The sequence below is a fragment of the Nicotiana tabacum genome, chromosome 19, assembly GCF_000715075.1.
Source record: "Nicotiana tabacum cultivar K326 chromosome 19, ASM71507v2, whole genome shotgun sequence".
NCBI classification, from domain to species: domain Eukaryota; kingdom Viridiplantae; phylum Streptophyta; class Magnoliopsida; order Solanales; family Solanaceae; genus Nicotiana; species Nicotiana tabacum.
This window is the reverse complement of record NC_134098.1, coordinates 80984140-81003528: the sequence shown is the minus strand read 5'-3', so window position 1 is coordinate 81003528 and position 19389 is coordinate 80984140. Positions and strand designations below refer to the sequence as shown.

Here is a 19389-nt window from a genome sequence, read left to right as displayed (position 1 = left end):
TGTCATCAATGGGAGCCACGTGCACCTTCTCCCGAATAACATCATTCCTAATCTTATCTATCCTAGTGTGCCCGTACATCTACCTCAACATCTTTATTTCTGCTACTTTCATCTTCTGGATATGTGAGTTCTTAACGGGCCAACACTCAGCGCCATACAACATGGTCGGTCTAACCACCGCTTTATAGAACTTACCTTTGAGTATTGGTGGTACTCTCTTGTCACACAGGACTCCAGATGCTAACCTCCACTTCATCCATCCTACCCCAATACGGTGTGTGACATCCTCGTCGATCTCCCCTCCCCCTGGATAACCGAACCAAGGTACTTGAAGCTGCTTCTACTTAGGATGACCTGTGATTCAAGCCTCACATCCACGCCCACTTCCCCTGGCTCAGCACTGAATTTACACTCCAGGTATTCCGCCTTCGTCCTGCCCAGCTTGAAACCCTTAGACTCAAGAGCCTGTCTTCAAACCTCTAGCCTCTCGTTAACACCGTCTCGCGACTCATCAATCAGAACTATGTCATCGGCGAATAATATGCACCATGGCACCTCCCCTTGAATATGGTGTGTTAACGCATCAATCACCAGGGCGAATAAGAACGGACTGAACGCACAACCTTGGTGTGACCCCATTACAACCGAAAAATGCTCAGAGTCGCCTCCTACTGTCCTAACCCGAGTCTTAGCCCCATCATACATGTCCTTAATCGCCATAATGTAGGGAACCGACACACCTTTTGCCTCCAGGCATCTCCAGAGAACTTCTCTAGGAACCTTGTCATACACTTTCTCTAGGTCAATAAAGACCATGTGAAGATCCTTCTTCCTTTCTTTGTACAGTTCCACCAACCTTCTTAGCTTTTACTTTACCTTGAACCACTTCATTCCACCACCAGTCTCCTTTGTGCCCACCAGAGATGCCCGTCGAGACTCCTAACACCTCTCTCGCAGCCTCCCTAATACAGTCTGTTGTCGCTAACCACATAGTGCTCGCGTCACCACTACTCCTCCAAGCTCCCATAGCCGACAACCGCCCCTCCAACTCTTGGGCTTTATCCTTAGTTAAGGCTCCCCACCTGATTCTCGGACTTCCTCGAGTAGAACTTTTCCTCCTCTTTAACATAATACCAACGTCCATCACTAAGAGCCTATGTTGCGTTGCGAGTAACTCACACGGAATCAGTTTGCAATCCTTGCACAGTCCTCTGTCACCTCTCCTGAGGAGGAGATAGTCAATCTGAGTTTTCGCCACCGCATTTTGAAAAGTAACCAAATGCCTCTCCCTCTTTGGAAAGGTAGAGTTCGCAATCACCAACCCAAAAGCCTTAGCGAAGTCCAACAACGATGTACCTCCTCCGTTACTCTTCCCAAAAACGAAGCCTCCATGCACCTCGCCATAACCACCTGCAGTCGACCCAATATGCCCATTGAAATCCCCTCTTATGAATAGCTTCTCAGTAGGCGAAACCTAACGCACAATCTCATCTAACCCCTCCCAGAAGCGTCGTTTAACCTCCTCATCTAGGCCTACATGCGACGCATATGCGCTAATGACGTTTAGGGTGCACTCTCCAACCACCAACTTAATAATCATCAATCTATCATTCACTCGTCTAACCTCGATCACAGACTCTCTAAGTTCCCTATCCACCAAGATGCCCACTCCATTCTTACCTTTCTCGACTCCTGAGTACCAAAGTTTATACCCGTCCGCGTCCTTCGCCCTCGACCCTACCCACCTAGTCTCCTGGACACACGCTATATTGACCCTCCTCTTTTGGAGGATCTTCGCCAACTCTATAGACTTACTCGTCAATGTACCTACGTTCCATGACCCAATTCTCAACCTACAGATACCCTTGTTCCTTTTACCTCCCGCCCCACCCCTAACCACTGCCCTACCTCCCCCCTCCCCCCACTATTTCCCCCGAGGACATGACCTCACTCGACCATCCCAGACCACAACCACTATACCTACGGCAGAGTAAGGAAAATCACTATCACACACAATACAATAGACCAAACCAGAAGAAGATAAGTTGCAACTACAGGCACACTAATACGGTGAATAAACTAATACGAACTAAGCTGACAACAATTTAACTAACACAACAAAGGAAAACTGAAAAATGGGAGGTACCAACTCACACGAGTCCAATATTAACAAATAGCAAATTCTAAGCAAGAACAATGAAACCTGAAGTCACAACGAGTGCCGAGAAAGGTGTTGTCCACAGCAGCTATGTTTTGGGAGTTCCCGCCCGCTTCGCCCGAGGCTCGCTAGAAAATTGTCTCAGCCGCTGCCGCCACTAGGCTAGGTCAGTGCGCCAGAAAATAAGTGAAAGAGATGAGGTATAGGGGAGAGAAAGAAGGGAGAACCAGATAATTCTTCACCGGTCAACATGAATAAATAAAGGTAAATAATCTCCTCTTGAGATTATACAGAACATAGTTCTCCACCAGTCAACATGAATAAATAAAGGTTGATAAAAAAAGGTATCCCAGTGGCTGTAATTGATACCTTTCTAACACGGGAAATTAAACTCTAATACATGAAATTAAACTCAAAAAATATTATCTTCATTCAAAGATGATTATAGAGTTAATTTCCGACCGAACCAGTTATCTTTTGCTACTTGCAAGATCATTTGTTGTTGAAATTGTAAGGACCATTATTTTACTGAAAAATTTAAACTATTAGAGAAACATACTTCTTTTATTTAGTTATATCTTAAACACAGTCTTTCATATATGAGTCTATTCTTTTTTTATAATGAAGGATGAATAGACTTAAAACACAATATTTGCATGCTCTTATACCATGTTGATAATTCGGGGAAGAACATCCAAGCAATAGGAATGGATATGAAACATCTTTATATATCTTATTTGCACATATGCACTCTCTTTTGGTGCACTTTTTCTGTACTGTAAGTCTGTTACGATATGGCATCAATAGCAACTATAGCCAAACATAGCTATGAAGACACCTAATATTTCAAGAGTCGCCTTGTAGTGTCTTGATCTGCTAAAATTTCAGTGTCTACAATTTATCTCTAGTACTTTTTTATGTTAAAAAATGTTGCTTAGCAAAGAAGATAAAATTACCAGAAAAGACCATGGATCTATTTAATTAGTGGACAGCTACTTTTTAAACTAATCCTGATAATAAAAGAGATAACAGGATGTTTGTGGCTCAAATAATTTTATGAATTAAGTAGTTCATATATTCTGAAGAATATTTGGATAAAGTTATTCTCTAAACAAAGAAATCGCCGAAAAAACGAAACCATTGGATTTTACATCTTTAATTGTGATGATACTATATTCGAGACGATGGAATGGTGCTTTTTAACTCTCTTTAATTCCAAACTTTATTTGTAAACAAATTGAAGCTGTACGCCAATTGCCATTTTGGTTCCAGATTTAAAGTATTAGTTTTAGCTTTTGAATGGGATTACTTTCCTCCTATCCATTTGCAAAAGTTAAGAAAAATTTCCAAAAAAAGGTCTTGATTAATTACTCTCTACAATTTAATTGAGCAGGCATTGGTTATTCACCTTGGAAGTTAGTAAGCCCATTTTTGGAAGATAACTAATCTACTCCATATAGAATTGAATAGTCTAAATCCTTTTTGACTTCAACCCAGTCAATTTAAAAATAATTTAAAATAATGGCTCATAAAAAGCGAAAATAGTAACCTAAAAAATTGATAAGTAGAATATTAATCGTGTAAAAATTATTTACAGTTTATAAGTTAAATTCATCTTGTTTTTGTTGCTTTGTTTAATTTGACAAAGGTTAATTTGAGGAACTTTTAGTGATTTACTTTTTCTTTTTTCGGGGGGTGGGGTTTGGGGGGGGGGGGGGGGTGTAAGGGGCTACTTTAAGTAACCTGCTTTTTGGCGTGCTTACATTGACTAATAACGTGACAGGGATTCTTGGAAATTATTAAGCTTTATTGAAAGTGATTAAGTTAATAATGCGATTACGGAACCTTGATTTGAGATTTTAGTTTGTGACTAATAACATGATTGCCTTAGTCATATCTCTTTGTCAATTGGTTTTGTTTCTTTTCTGAAAGGAAAGAAGAAGAAAAATGATACACGAGACGTGAGATTTGGCCAAAGAGTACAAGTTGGGTGAAATAAATTCCACGAAGCATCTTTTCCTTTACATTATTTTTTATTAGTTTATTATTTTACCAGACATAGAGGTACAAAAGTTATTGGAATATAAAGGGGAAAAAATTACCAACTCTCATAGTTTCGCCCGTGTTAGATCAAGTTACACCCCCCATTTTGCCATGTTCTCATTGGGCACTTTCGTCACACGAAATGACAAAAAGTAAAAAGGAAATGTAAAAAAGATGAGTGCATTTCCTTCTCATTTACCTAAGTGAAGTCTTAAAGTATTTTTTTTAATTTCTATTTCATATTTAATGTTCGATATTTATTTTGGAGCTACACTAATTTAAATTCACGCCGGACATACTGAGTTTCAACTTACGCGTTCTACAAAATTACTTTTGCGTTTGCAAGTTCAAGAAATATTTTGGGATAATATACATATTGATTTGTAGCTGGGTTTCCAACAAGAATGAGATAGGATAATTATTGTTACAACCGAAAGGTTGTAATTTTTCAGTTGTATCATTATTTCGTGCTGGAAAATCCCACATTAAGAGGTAAAACGCTCTGTAACAGTGGCGATTTCATTACTAGGGTTTCAACTCTTCTCCTGCACATTCATGGATCCATCCCACCGTAAAAAAATTATGAAAATTAAAACTATTGACAATAGAAAAAGGGGATGGCAATATTATATGTTTATTTTTTCCTTCCTTCAACTAGAAACATGCAAAAATTAATATGTCGTTCTCCTCTAAAATTAATTATTACTATGTTGTATTAACACCGTACACGTACAAATTTCATTTTTAAATAAATGTGGGTAGGTTAAGGTGTGGGAAAAGCATCGCATCACGTTCTCTTGCTCCGATAACATGGACTTAATTATGGTCATTATACAAGGATCTAGTGATATTAGTATTTAGTAAGTAGTATATAATAACTACGATTTGTACTTGTGCTGAAAAATTTGTTCCCTGCACGTGCGACTTATTCTTTATAAAGTCAGTGCTTTCTCTGTTTTTGGAAAAATTTGAATTTTTTTGGATTGATTACCTATGTTTGGAAAAAGATTATGTTATGTTTTTGAACATTTTTGCGTAAGTTGAACAAATTTGGATACTTTTTTCTAAGTTACATAATTTACCTCTATAGAATTACCTAAACTAGGTTCTTTTAACTTAGACCATGATATTCGCCCTATCCACTTTAGTTGCATTATTTTTACTTAGCAGGTTTATGTTTTCTTTCCTAAAATGGTACTCCATTATTACTCTAGGTGGATTCTTGAAAGCTAATTTACAATTTAATACGATAACGTTGCTTTATTGGTTCCCTAACTTGTCTTAAAAGAAAGTTATTTAACTATTGGAAAGGAATAGGCTCAAATACAACGGAATAGATATGTAAAGTTTATATAGCAACTATATAGCGACTATGGCTCTTGAGTTCAGTTGCTTTTGGTTTAATATGATATCGTTAGGGTACATATGTCGGGTTTATTCGGATTTTCTAATTATCAAACAAAATCAATTGTATTAGATTATTAAATCTAAATATCAAACCAAACCAATAAAAATCGGGTTTTTTAAAATCGGGTTTTCGGGTTTTTCATTTTTGTTTTTCATAAAGTCTTTATAGCACCAAACGTAAAATTTGTGCTCCAAATATTTCTTTAATCCTAGTAAGACAAAACTATATAAGGTGTTTTTCAATAAAATAACATAAATATGAGATGAATCATGGCACTGTACTAAAATATTTAACAATAAAGATAATAAACACTACTAAAAATTCGCTAAAAACCGACCAAAAATACCGACCAACGTTGGTCGGTTATGGCAAATTACCGACCAAAACGCGACCATTACGGTGTGGACGGTGTTTTGATGGTCGGAATGGCTTACCGACCAACTTTGGTCGGTATATTAAAACGACCATCTGACAAGTTTAATTACTTACCGACCAACTTTGGTCGGAAACATATTTTATTAATTTAATTTTACCGACCAAAGTTGGTCGGTTTAACTAAATTATATTTTTTTATTAATTATTAAAATTAAAAAAAACCGACCAACTTTGGTCGGTAATTGAAAATATATATTTTTTAAAACTAATTAAAATTAAACATTACCGACCAACTATGGTCGGTAATCTCAACAATGCAAGCAAAATACCGACCAAAGTTGGACGGTATTCTTGAATTCTGGGAATTCAATGTTCATTAACCGACCAACTTTGGTCGGTATTTTGGAATAATTTATTTTTTTTATTAAAAACTGTGACCAACGTTGGTCGGTTTTTCTGGGATTAATTTTGGCATAAAATGCCTGTTTTGGCAGCTAAACCACCTGCCAGCATACCAATACAACAACACAACAACAACAACAAAAACAAAAACACAACAACAACAACACAACAATAACAACACAACAACAACAACAACAACAACAACAACAACAACACAACAACAACAACACAACAATAACAACAACAACAACAACAACACAACAACAACAACAACAACAACAACAACAACAACAACAACAACACAACAACAACAACCAAAACATTCAATAAATACTTTAAAACTAACAAATTAAAGTTCAATTGAACATAAAAATCCAAAACCAAGTTAAAACTAATTACAACTAGTTCAAAACTGGTTCTATTTGTCTAGTTCAAAGTATATAAAAGTCAAGGGGTATTTTGTACAACATCATCATCACCGTCTGATGAACTTTCATCTACAAGACGATATAGAGAACGGTCTTGTGGAGGACGGGAAGCACGATCACGGGGAGGATGGGATGAACGATCACGAGCAGGGCGGGAGGAACGATCACGTGGAGGTCGACCCTATGGAGATGACTCACGAGATCAGGGCAACGGAAAAGCTCCACTAGATAGGAGAGTTCTGATCTGAGCTTGCATGCCAAGGAATTGAGCATCTCTAAGCCTTTCTCTTTCCTTGGCCGCTTCTAGCTCTGATGTGAGCTTTGTCACTGTCTCCCGCATAGCGGAGAGGCTCTCCCTATTAAGTTGCTCGCCATGCGAGGAAGTGCCTATTCCTCGCATTCCACACTTATAGCGATGGAAGTTTTTAGTAGGAAGCCCATATACCTTCCCCCATTTTGGACCGCCAACAGACTCCAACCATATTCTTTCAGCATCCTCGTCCGAAGGTTGGGTTGGCTTACCCGATTCACCAGCTGGATGACTACGGATGAATTCCTCCACGTTACTTTGGTAGCGACCCTATATTATTTTAAATTAAATCAGTATTTCAAGTTATTTATAAAAGTAAATTATAATACTTAAATAAAATTGAAAGCTTACATATGCAGTCGAGGCCCGGTCCTCGACCCACCTATCTTGATCCCCCTCTTTCTTCTTCTTCACAACATGTGTCTCCTTGAATAGCTCATCATGACTCATTGGACGCCCATACTTCTTTTTCTGAAAACAAATTAATTTAGTTAATAAACAGAATAGATATACTTAGAAAAGTAAAATAATTTAAGCAATTACGTACCAATCTTCTTTTTATTGTCCCTAGGCTGATCGCACCTCCAGTGTGCAAGGAGCCTCCCTTCTCGGATGCGCGAACTTTCTTTCCTTTTTCGCTCCTCTCTAAGAACTCTGCGGTAAGCCATTGCCTTTGCAAATCATTCCACAAATTCTCAAGTAACCAGCTAGGCCTCTTGTTCTTCTTTCTAGCATCCGAGAAAGCATCCGCCAATCTCTTGCGAGCTTTATGATGAAAATTTGTAGCCACTTTCGCGCTATAGCGGTCTTCCCATACACACTTGCTCTGTATTTCAAAAGTTAAATATTAGATGGAAACATCATAAATATAAATTATTAAACTGTTTAAAAGAACATTTATACCTTAAATTGATTGAAAATTTGCTCCTTCAGTGAGAATGGGCAATCAGTCCAAGTCGCATAAGGGCCATCATAAAGCTTTCTGATGGCATTGGTGATTATCCTCGTAGTTTTATTACCCGGCCTGAACCTGCAATTTAACAATAAAAACACATTAATATCTTAGTAAAAATGTTACAAATCAATAGACGCAAAAATAATGAATAACACTTACCCATCACCCTCAGGGACTATGATGATCCTGCCATATCGATCATAATGCACTACCTCGTCATCACCATCCGAAGCATGTGTATTAGAGGCATGTGAAGACGGTGTAGGCGGGTCAGAGCTAATGCCTCCCAGGCGAAGGCTGCAATAGATGGAGTCGATGATGAAGATGGTTGCGATCCCTGTGACTGCGACATAGCTGGATGCGACCCAAGTGGATGTGATACCGATGGCTGTGACCCGAGTGGCTGTGACCCGAGTGGCTGTGACATGGGTGGATGCGATCCATGTGGCTGTGATATGTAGGGATGTGATCCATGTGGATGTGATGCAGATGGCTGTGAGGCAGCTGGACTGTATGTCGGACGTATAGTCCTGTGGCCCTGTGATGGAAGACTGGGTGTCTGAATGAAGGTGTACGGCTCGTGATGCTGTGGCAGCTCAGTATAGCCGTGTGGTGGAGGATAAGACACAGGCATCTCTGAAAAAGGTGGACAAGAGGGAGTATTATTTTCTACCCTTCTCTTTCCCTTCCTACCCTTTTCTCGACCCCGAGAACTAGTAGGGTCATTGTTACCTTGACCCTTGCCTGCCATCTGCATAATATAATACACATTTAGATTGAAACATATAAGAAACTAGCTATAAAACGAGAGTGCTTTAAAAAACTAACTTTTTAATCCTCATCGACGTATTGTTCCTCGTCCGAGAATTCTTCGTCTTCACTTGTTTGAGCTTCATCAGTTGATTCCTCGTCCTCATTTTCTATAATTGTTACTTCATTTATATCAACTTCTTCCAATATGCGTTCAGGATGTTCCAAATCATTTTCTAACTGATCGTCCACTATTTGGTGAATATTGGAGATAACGTTTTGATATGCAACATCTAACACATTCTCGACTTCCACCCTACCTACAGGCTTAGTTTTTATTACAACCCACCAATCAAACTTATTCCGCCGCAATGGATAAGGAGCATAATACACTTGCCTAATGTTATGTGCAATTATGAAAGGATCATAGCGATCATACTACCTCGTATGATTAACCTCAATTATATTGTATTGGTTGTGTACTCTTGTACCTCTTGTTGGATTTGGGTCAAACCACTTGCATCTAAAGAGTATCAATTTCTTATATGGCCAACCTGTATATTCTAGTTGTAATATTTTTTTGACCACACCATAATAATCAATATCTCCAACTTGGTTGCCATCACCACCTAGAACCCACACCCCGCTGTTGTTGCTATTTTTATTTTTAGAGCAATCCTCTGTATGAAACTTATAACCATTCACTACGTACTTAGACATTGTTGTGACCTGAAGCCCAGGTCCCCAAGATATATCTTTCAAAAATTGATTTACACTATTATTTAGATTATTTACCTACATAGAGTTAAAAAAAGTCATAAGTTAGCACAACTTATGAATCAATTTTTATACATTCACTACATATGTATATATATATATATATATATATATATATATATATATATATATATACACTTACAAACTGTTTGAACCACGTATCAAATCTCGTATATACAGCATCATAGCCAAATTGACCCACGAAGTGACTGTGACATATCAAATATTTTTAGTAGTTGCATCAATATGTAGTCACAGTAAATTTTACATTTTGATAACTAATAAATCAATACTTACTTGAGAAATGGTACAACTTCGGGACAATTTAGCAACACATGAAGTGTAGCTGACTTGTACTCCATATCACTCAAACTTCTCTTTCTAACATCCTTAGAACATCGGCCTGGTTGATTGAATATGGACATTGGTGGATATAATGGATCATTCACAGATTCGACCGCGTGCCTATTGGGCCTATTCCTAGAACATGGCACGTTACTCTCAAAATAATAAGAACAAAAATGTGCAGTTTCCTTTGCAAGATAGGCTTCGCATATAGATCCTTCAATCTTATTCCTCTGCTTAACAAATTGTTTGCATTTGCCAATTGTCCTACATAATCTCATGTTAGCCAATAACATTCAAATAAAATAGAATAGTACATCAAACTTATACTATTACCTCTCAAAGGGATACATCCATCTGCATTGAACAGGCCCTCCAAGTCGTGCCTCGTGTACAAGGTGTATTGGAAGGTGTTCCATCACATCAAAGAAACCACATGGGAATATTTTTTCCATCTTACTAGAAATTACAGGGATGTTCTGGTCCATCCGAAGTAGGTTTTCTTCCCTTAATGTGGTAGAACACAAGTCTTTGAAAAACAAACTAATCTCTGTGATGGGTTTCTAAATTCTTTCAGGCAAACCACAAAATGCAATAGGCACTAAGGTCTCCATGAAAATATGGCAGTCATGACTTTTCAAATGGCTCAACTTCCCTACCTCCATATCTACTTTTTTTCCAAGATTCGACGCATAACCCTCATGCATCTTTAATTTCGTAACCCAATCATAAATTTGTCGTCTTTCCTCCAAAGTGAATGTGTAACTTGCTTTGGGCTTGAACACCTTACCATTGTTTGCTGTCTGCAAGTATAATTCAGGCCGCCTGCAATATTCTTGTAAGTCCATTCTAGCCTTCGGGTTATCTTTTGTCTTACCTTTAACATCCATCACTGTGTTGAACAAATTATCAAAATAATTCTTCTCAATATGCATGACATCAAGGTTGTGTCGGAGAAGATTATCCTTCCAATAAGGCAACTCCCAAAATATACTCTGTTTCGTCCAATTATGATTAACACCATATCCGGGGAATCTATAAGGTGGAGCCTCGGTAACTTTACTGAAGTTCTGGACCCTCTCCCAAATTTCCTCACCTGAAAGTATCGGAGGTGGAGAATCATATTCCACTTTATTCTTTTTGAATGCATTTTTCATCCTTCTAAACTCATGATCATCAGGCAAGAATTGACGGTGACAATCAAACCATGATTGCTTTCGGCCATGTTTCAAAGTGAACGCTTTACTATTTTCCATGCAGTAAGGACAAGCTAGCTTCCCAGCAGTCATCCACCCAGACAACATTCCATACGCCGGAAAATCATTAATAGTCCACATTAAATTAGCACGCATATTAAAATTCTGCTTGGTTGATATGTCATATGTTTCAACACCATCATACCACAATTGTTTTAGCTCATCAATCAAAGGTTGCAAATATACATCAATCAAACTTTTTGGATTACGTGGACCGGGGATAATACAATTTAAGAATATATATGGACTAGTCATACACAACTCAGGTGGTAGATTATAAGGTGTAAGAAAGACAGGCCAACATGAATATGGTGTCGCAGATATAGAAAAAGGCGTGAAGCCATCGGCACACAGACCTAACCGAATGTTCCTTGGTTCACTAGCAAAATCTGGATATGTCCTATCAAAGTGCTTCCAAGCTTCTCCATCTGAAGGATGACACATAACACCAGGTGGTCTTCTATTTTCAAAATGCCATCTCATATGAGGAGCAGAACTCATCGACGCATATAACCTCTTTAACCTAGGTATAAGAGGTAAATAATGCATTGCCTTGACAGCGACCATATTCCCGCTGGAAAGCCTCTTGAAACGAGGCTTTTCGTAAACTTTACAACTGTCTAAAGTTGCATCATCTTTATAATATAACATGCAACCATCTTCACAACAATCAATTCTCATTGACGAAAGTCCTAACTTAGAAACCAATCTCTTCGCCTTATAGAAATCACCAGGTAAGTTGATATTAGGGTCAACTAGTTCACTCATAAGGTCAATGAAACAGTCCATGGCTGCTTGAGAAATATTCCAATTAGATTTGATACTTAGTAATCTAACTGCAACAGACAGCTCAGAGTGCGGACTTCCTTCACGTAGTGGACGACTAGCTTCCTCTAACTGTTCATAAAAACGTTTTGCGTCATCATTAGGAGTTTGTTCAACATTTTCATTGGGCTCACCCCCAAAAGCATCCGCAACCATATCCTGAATTTTAGAATCAAGATTTGTATTCTCCACCGACCTACTACTTTCACCAACAACCGTGTTATGAAATATCCCACGGCTACCATCGATCTCTCCATGATTAGTCCACATAAAGTAATTCTCTATAAACCCCTTCCTATAAAGATGAAGCTTAACTTCCTCCGATTTTTTAAACTTCATACAATCGCACCTGACACAAGGGCACCTAATTACTCCTTCACTTTGGTATGGTGGAAGTGACATTGCATGTCTAATAAAGTCATCAACCCCTTCTACAAAATTCTCCCGCAATCCCCGCCGATTAGGATAATTTCTATTGTACATCCAAGTACGATGTTCCATCTATACAAATAAAACAAGAACAAATTAATTTATTCTATAATTATAAATTAATTATATCTTTTTTAGTTAATTCAAGATAATTATTTTTCCTAATTACACCAATTTATATCCTAAAAGTTCAATTCATATCCAAAAGGTCCAATTCATATCTTAAAAGTTCAAATCATATCCTAAAAGTTCAATTCACAAGAACAAATCCTAAAAACTAAAATTTCAATTCATATCCTACGAGTTTAAACATAAACTAACTAAACTAAAGAAATTCAACCCATACCCTAAAAGTTCGATTCACAAGAATAAATTAATTTATTCTACAATTATAAATTAATTATATCTTTTTTAGTTAATTCAAGATAATTATTTTTTTTTCTAATTACACCAATTTATATCCTAAAAGTTTAATTCATATCCAAAAGGTCCAATTCATATCTTAAAAGTTCAAATCATATCCTAAAAGTTCAATTCACAAGAACAAATCCTAAAAACTAAAATTTCAATTCATATCCTACGAGTTTAAACATAAACTAACTAAACTAAAGAAATTCAACCCATACCCTAAACTAAACTAATTCATAAATAATTGACTAATTAACAAAACTAATTAGTTAATAAAACTAATTAACAAAACTAATTAAAACAAGACCTAAACCCTAATCCTCAATAAAATGCAATGTTCAAATAATTAAAACACTAATCAATTGAAACTAATTCATAACTAATTAACAAAAGCTGGAAATAATAAATAAATGGGTTATAATTCAAACCTAGAATTTGTAGGAGATGGAGAAGGAGATCGAGGGGCGCCAGTGGCAGTGGCAGAGGCGACGGCGACGGCGCGGCGACGACGAGGGCTGGACGGCGAGGGGAGGCCTGGACGGTGAGGGGGAGGGGCTGGGAGAAGGAGAGAAGGGAAGGAAGAAGAGGGAAATTTTTTAGAGAAATGGGGTTTCCCCCGTTTTTCACTTCTCTGATTTTAGAATTACCGACCAAAGTTGGTCGGTAATTTTGGTCGGTACATTAAGTGCTGACCGTTTGACCAAAAACCGACCAACTTTGGTCGTTTTGTTTTTAAAAAAAATTTAAAATCTTTAACCGACCAACGTTGGTCGGTAATTTTAAATATAAATTCTTAAATATTATAAAATATTTAAGAATAATAAAATAATTATTAAAATTTAAAAAATTAGATCCAAATTACCGACCAACGTTGGTCGGTAATCCAAAATTTTCTTGTCTGACCAGCTATTGACCAATTTACCGACCAACGTTGGTCGGTATTTTGTTTTAAAAAAATGTAAATATTTTTTTTCATAGTTTGCGTCCAACCTGGACGGTTTTTGGTCGCATTTTTTGACCGACCAATGTTGGTCGGAAATAGTTGGTCGGTTTTTAGCAGATTTTTAGTAGTGAAAATTGCATAAAATAAATATTATTAATAAGTCATAATGAAAATAACATAATTTAAAATTACGACTAATAAGTACTATTATTTACATGACTAACCACTAAAAGAAAAATAAGTAATATATTTTATCTAAACCATGGAAAAACTAAAAAATAGATATCCAACACTATTTTTATTCGTAGTACAATTGAATTGAATTTTTATTAGCATTAGTATTGATTTGATTTTGGTTTAGTTTAGGATTTATTTGAGTTAATAACATTTATGGACTATAAAACTTATTGAAGCATCCAAAAGTTATAAGCCAAACTTGAAATAATACGTTAAAAGATAAAACTATGAAAAAACTTTAAAAATATTTATAAACTACACTACAATAAATATTTTTATGTATTAAATATATTTAAAATTTTTATACATATAATGTCGGATTAGTTTGGTTTCGGTTTGACTTTTTTTAGATAAAATCAAATGAGACCAAATATGGTCGGATTTCTTTTTTCCAACACCAAACCAAATCACACTAAATCATAGTCGGGTCTTTTTTCTCGGTTGACTCGGATTATCGGGTTGATACGGTTTGTGAGTTTCATTTGTACACCCCTAGATATTGTTAGCAATGATTGTTTCTTCAATTTGTAGGTCTAATTGATCACAACCTATATAAGAACCAGATTATCTATTGCTTTTAATCCTGTTTGCACAGGCTCGTGCACATATTTTCGCTCCCAGGAAGTTTAAGCTGCGGGTAGTTGTTGTAAGATAATTGGGTAAATCCCCACAAAACTTGATATCTCATGTTTCGTTGATATGTGAAAAATGCAAGCCATTGGTATGTTATTATGGTGCTGTATGACAATATTAGTGGTTGTTATAAATAAGGAAAACAAAAATATCAAGAATTTAACATATATCGACCAACCGAAAGCAAAATAATATCGCTTGCATTAATGTCTTCAAAAAAAAACCACTAAGATTAGGACATTTGAATGCATTTAGAAGGATTAGAAAACACATTTCACATGCAATTCCCTTTTTAGCCATTTACTAAATTTGACACTTAAGGTCTAGAACTAACTCAATTATTGTCTGGCCAGGAAGACATAGGCAAACAAAAGGAAATATGCTAAAGTGAACTCCACATGACTCCTTTTGCTCTCAATCAAATGGAAACAATTTAATTTGGGGTTTGGGGGACCTGTGCGAGAAAAACCTATTCACACCCTATACTTATATCGATTTAATAAATATATGATATTTGTCTTTACATGAATTTGTACTAGTTAATAGTAGTTGATCAGTCAGTAAATACAACTACAATAAATATATGTCATGTTTATAATCATTTTTTTTCCTAGTATAATTTGGTATAAATAACGAGTATGAATAATCGAATTTTTTCCATCCAGTGTTTTGTGGGGAGGGTGTTTTCCGAAAAAGGAAGGCAAAATTGGACTATAACTGCATCGATCAATTGGTGTTGTACTTGTCTGAAGAATTAATGAGCGTGAGAACAAAAGCCAAAAATATCTCAAAACCTTTGTGGGTGGTAACTTTGCACCACTTGTATTACATGACTAAAACTATCTACAAGATTCTGCTATTATGTTCTTGTTCAAGAATATGTTCATAGGCATAACTAAAACTATCTACAAGATTCTGCTATTATGTTCTTGTTCAAGAATATGTTCATAGGCATAACTAGAAGAGACAGAATATAAATAATTAGATATATGAAAAAGTCTAAAAAAATCAACGTATAGTAATAAATATATATAAAATAAAAAAAATTATCTAACAAAATTATATAATTTCCGACGAAAAAGTGTCGCTTGACACCATGACTTCAATGTGGCTTCGCCACTGATAACTATAGTAAATATATAAATTAACCCCATAAATATCATAACATAATATCATTTGAAGCCATCACCATAACCATATGATATGATTATTAAAAGTCAAACCCAAGAATAAAATTATTCTAGATAGTTGCATTAACTTAGACTTGGGAAATAACTTGGGAGAATATTGAGCATGCTTGAAATGGTTATTAATAATATTATATTATATTTTACATCAATAAAAAACCAAACTTCCCAAATACAACTTCATAAGTTCTTGAAAGAGGGACCCCAAAGGTGAGATAACAAACCCCACATCATGTACAAGAACACCAATAGTTACTACTATTATTTCCCTCAAACGGAATTTATTCTTAACACCACTTGACAAAGCTTAACAAAAGTACTAATACTTCTCTACTACTTGATACATATTTTTATCTTAGATCTATTGCTTAGAAAAAGGATTCTATCTCTTGATTCTTTCTCTTCAACCATCCGATATAACCAGCTGGCCGCTCAGTATTCAGAATTCACTGGTCCGACAAATTAGTACTGCAACAAGACATCTGCAGTCAAAATAGGCTGATTGGCACAAAGATAATTCCAAGAATTGGTCATGTTGAACCCATCAACCATAGGTTCATTTTGTGCAAAATTGAAGCTATAAGGCTCTTCTTGATTATGGTCCATATTGGCAAGACCATTACAATTGTTATTGGCTTCCAAGAAAGTAATAATTTCATAGAGTGACTCAAGCCTGTGGCTTAATTCAGCTAATTGAGCTCTCAAGATTGAATTTTCAGCCTCAACATTAAGATAATGTTGTGTGGTGACATTCATACTTGTCAAAATCTGGTTATTTTGTTTTCTTAGTGTTGTAACTTGGGCCATTAATTCATCCAAATGCTTCTGTTTTCTCATCCTTGATCTTCGAGCTGATTCTCTGTTTGATATCATTCTCTTCCTCTTCCTCTGATCCATTAATTCCTGAAGATCTTCTTCTGAGCCTGAGTTTTGAAGAAATAATGATGACCCTGATGATGTTCCACTTGATGAAGCCATGACCAAATATTTCAAGAACAGTAGTAATATTTTCAAGATTTAGAGAGAGTTAAAAGTACAAAATAAAAAACTAGCAGGACCCAAATGGAGATTTTGACTTAGAAACAGAAAACTAGGAAAAATATTGAAGATTTTATTTATTTTATAATAATATATAGAGAGGGTTAATATATATAAGAGAAGTACTTATTTAGGGGGAGAGGAGGAAAATCATGAAATGTAGTAAAACCAGTAGAGGAAAACAACTGAGAAAGATTGCACCAAATGGGTCCTGCGCCTATATGTGGAATTTATCATAAACCCCGAAAGAAACAGTTCACTGAGAATTGCAGACATGAATTTCAAAGATTAGAAATACTAGGGGTAGCATTAAGATTAGCTAAAATAATAAAACCACTGATGATTAATTCTTGGTAAATATATGGCAAGGCTAGATTTCTCCTGCTGAGAACCCAGCCTGATAACAACAGAAGAAAATTAACAAAAAGACACTTTCTTGGTATTTTTTTAGAGACTTTGGGTAGAGGTTCCAAGAAAATCTTGAAACCAAAGACTAAAACTTGACAGAACAAGGGATCAAGAAAGAAAAGAGAGCCTTTGGCTGATGATGTAGAGAGAAAAGGAAGGAGAAAAAGAGGGGGGTTAAAGAAGGTGTTTAGGCTGGGATTTTATAGAAGAAAAAAGTGGGTGACAATTATTAAAAATTAGATTTTAGTTTATATTGAAACTTATATAGTATATAGATTTTTACACTAATAATATTTTTATATTATTATAACAGGTGATTTGTCTTACTTTTCAAGTTAATTATTATTTTTTATCCACAGTTACTTACTTTTATTTTCTAGGTGACATAATAATATAAAAAAGTTACTCTAACATGTATAACAAAATTTTATTCTCTTGAGTATTTTAACGCGTGTTAGAGTTGGTAGAGTCGGATCCAATATTTAAATTTTATGGGTTCAATGTTAAGGTTTTTAGTATTGAACCCATTATATTTTTAAAGTTATGAGTTTATATATATTATTTTTGTAAATTTCATGATTTTTTTACACATAATATTTTATCCCGTATCGAAAGTTATGGGTTCAATTGAACCCGAAAATTGAACACTACATCCGCAAGGCAATATTCTTATTTTTTAATTTACTAATCTCACGTTTTATAAATAAATATAGTAATTATAAGTAACCTAATAAGTCGTAAAAATTTTTACATTATCATTTGTAAAATTAAACTCATTAAAAAGTTGCTCAAAGAACTAGGAAAAAACAAACTGAGGGGTAAAAATAAAATACTTATAAAAAAGAAGTTTGGAATCTACTCAGGGAAAAGGTGGGGTGGGGGAAGAAGGTGATGGGGACATGTGGGGTGGGAGCAGAAACCTCCACGACCGTCTAGATCCAGCTGGGGAGCAACATCACATACTAAAGTTAAAATCTTCAACTATTCTCTTTCCTCACAAATCCTCAGAGTTTGTCACAATATCACTCAAGCCCACATAAACTTGGCTATCTTTTATTTTTTTTACTTTTTAAAAAAGGAAAATTGAGGGAGGCGATTATACGTGGTGAATTAATCTTTTACCGACAAAGTAAAAGTTCAAACAATCAATCTATTGAGCTACTAATGTCTAATTATTGCTCTATTAGTTCACTGCAAAAAAAATTGAAATTAGTTTAGAACGACTTCGCTAAAACGCTCGTAGCTAGCAGAATTTCTTGATAATTCATCGCTAATTGAGATTGGCAGCAACAAAATTTTTTGTTTAGCTACAGAATTTGTCCGTCGCTAAAATCTGATTTTTTTAGTAGTGGCTGAAACAGTGAAGATGAAGTATATAGATGCTCTAGTGAGAAGGTATGAGAGATTGGCTATGAAGGGTTAATGAGAAGTAGAGGTAGGTCTAAGAAGTATCGGGGAGGGATGATTAGGCACGACATGACGCTACTTCAGCTTACTGAGTATATGACCCTTGATAGGAAGGTATGGAGGTTGAAAATTAGGGTAGAAGGGTAGTGGTTTAGCGTGCGTGTCTTATTTATATGCCAATCTCATTAGCATTGGCTCTTATTTCATTTCTTTGTATCCGCATATTTCTTATACTATATGTCATTTCTTTCGCTTCAATTATTATATCACCTTTTGCTTGCTATGATTATTATTTGTTGTTTGTGTTTCCTTTTTAGTTTTTTTTCTCTTGAGCCGGGGGTCTATCGGAAACAGTCTCTCTACCTTCGTAAGGTAGCGATAAGATCCGTGCACACTTTACCTTTCCCACATCTCACTTTGTGGATATCACTGGGTTTATTGTCGTTAATTGAAACAGTAAACTTAAAGTTTAAAAAGTATGAACAATATTTTTTATAATATCAAATATTTTTAAATAATTTTAATTTATCAAAATGACTAATATTTGTAACTATCACTTCTCCTGTCTTCCACAATTATGTTTTATGAACAGAAAATATCAAAAAGGAGTTAGTATAACATTTTGAAAGACAACTTAAAAGGGATTATTTTCCTTTCTAGGGAAAAG

At 35.6% G+C, this 19389-nt stretch overlaps 1 protein-coding gene across 1 annotated transcript; it reads right to left on the bottom strand.

The window, feature by feature from the left end:
- Nucleotides 1-15976: 15976 nt before the first annotated feature.
- Nucleotides 15977-17501, bottom strand: LOC107816667 (bZIP transcription factor 44-like). Its single transcript, XM_016642400.2, has one exon. The coding sequence runs from the start codon at nt 16845-16847 to the stop codon at nt 16332-16334; it is 516 nt and encodes a 171-aa protein (XP_016497886.1). The 5' UTR covers nt 16848-17501; the 3' UTR covers nt 15977-16331.
- Nucleotides 17502-19389: the final 1888 nt, after the last annotated feature.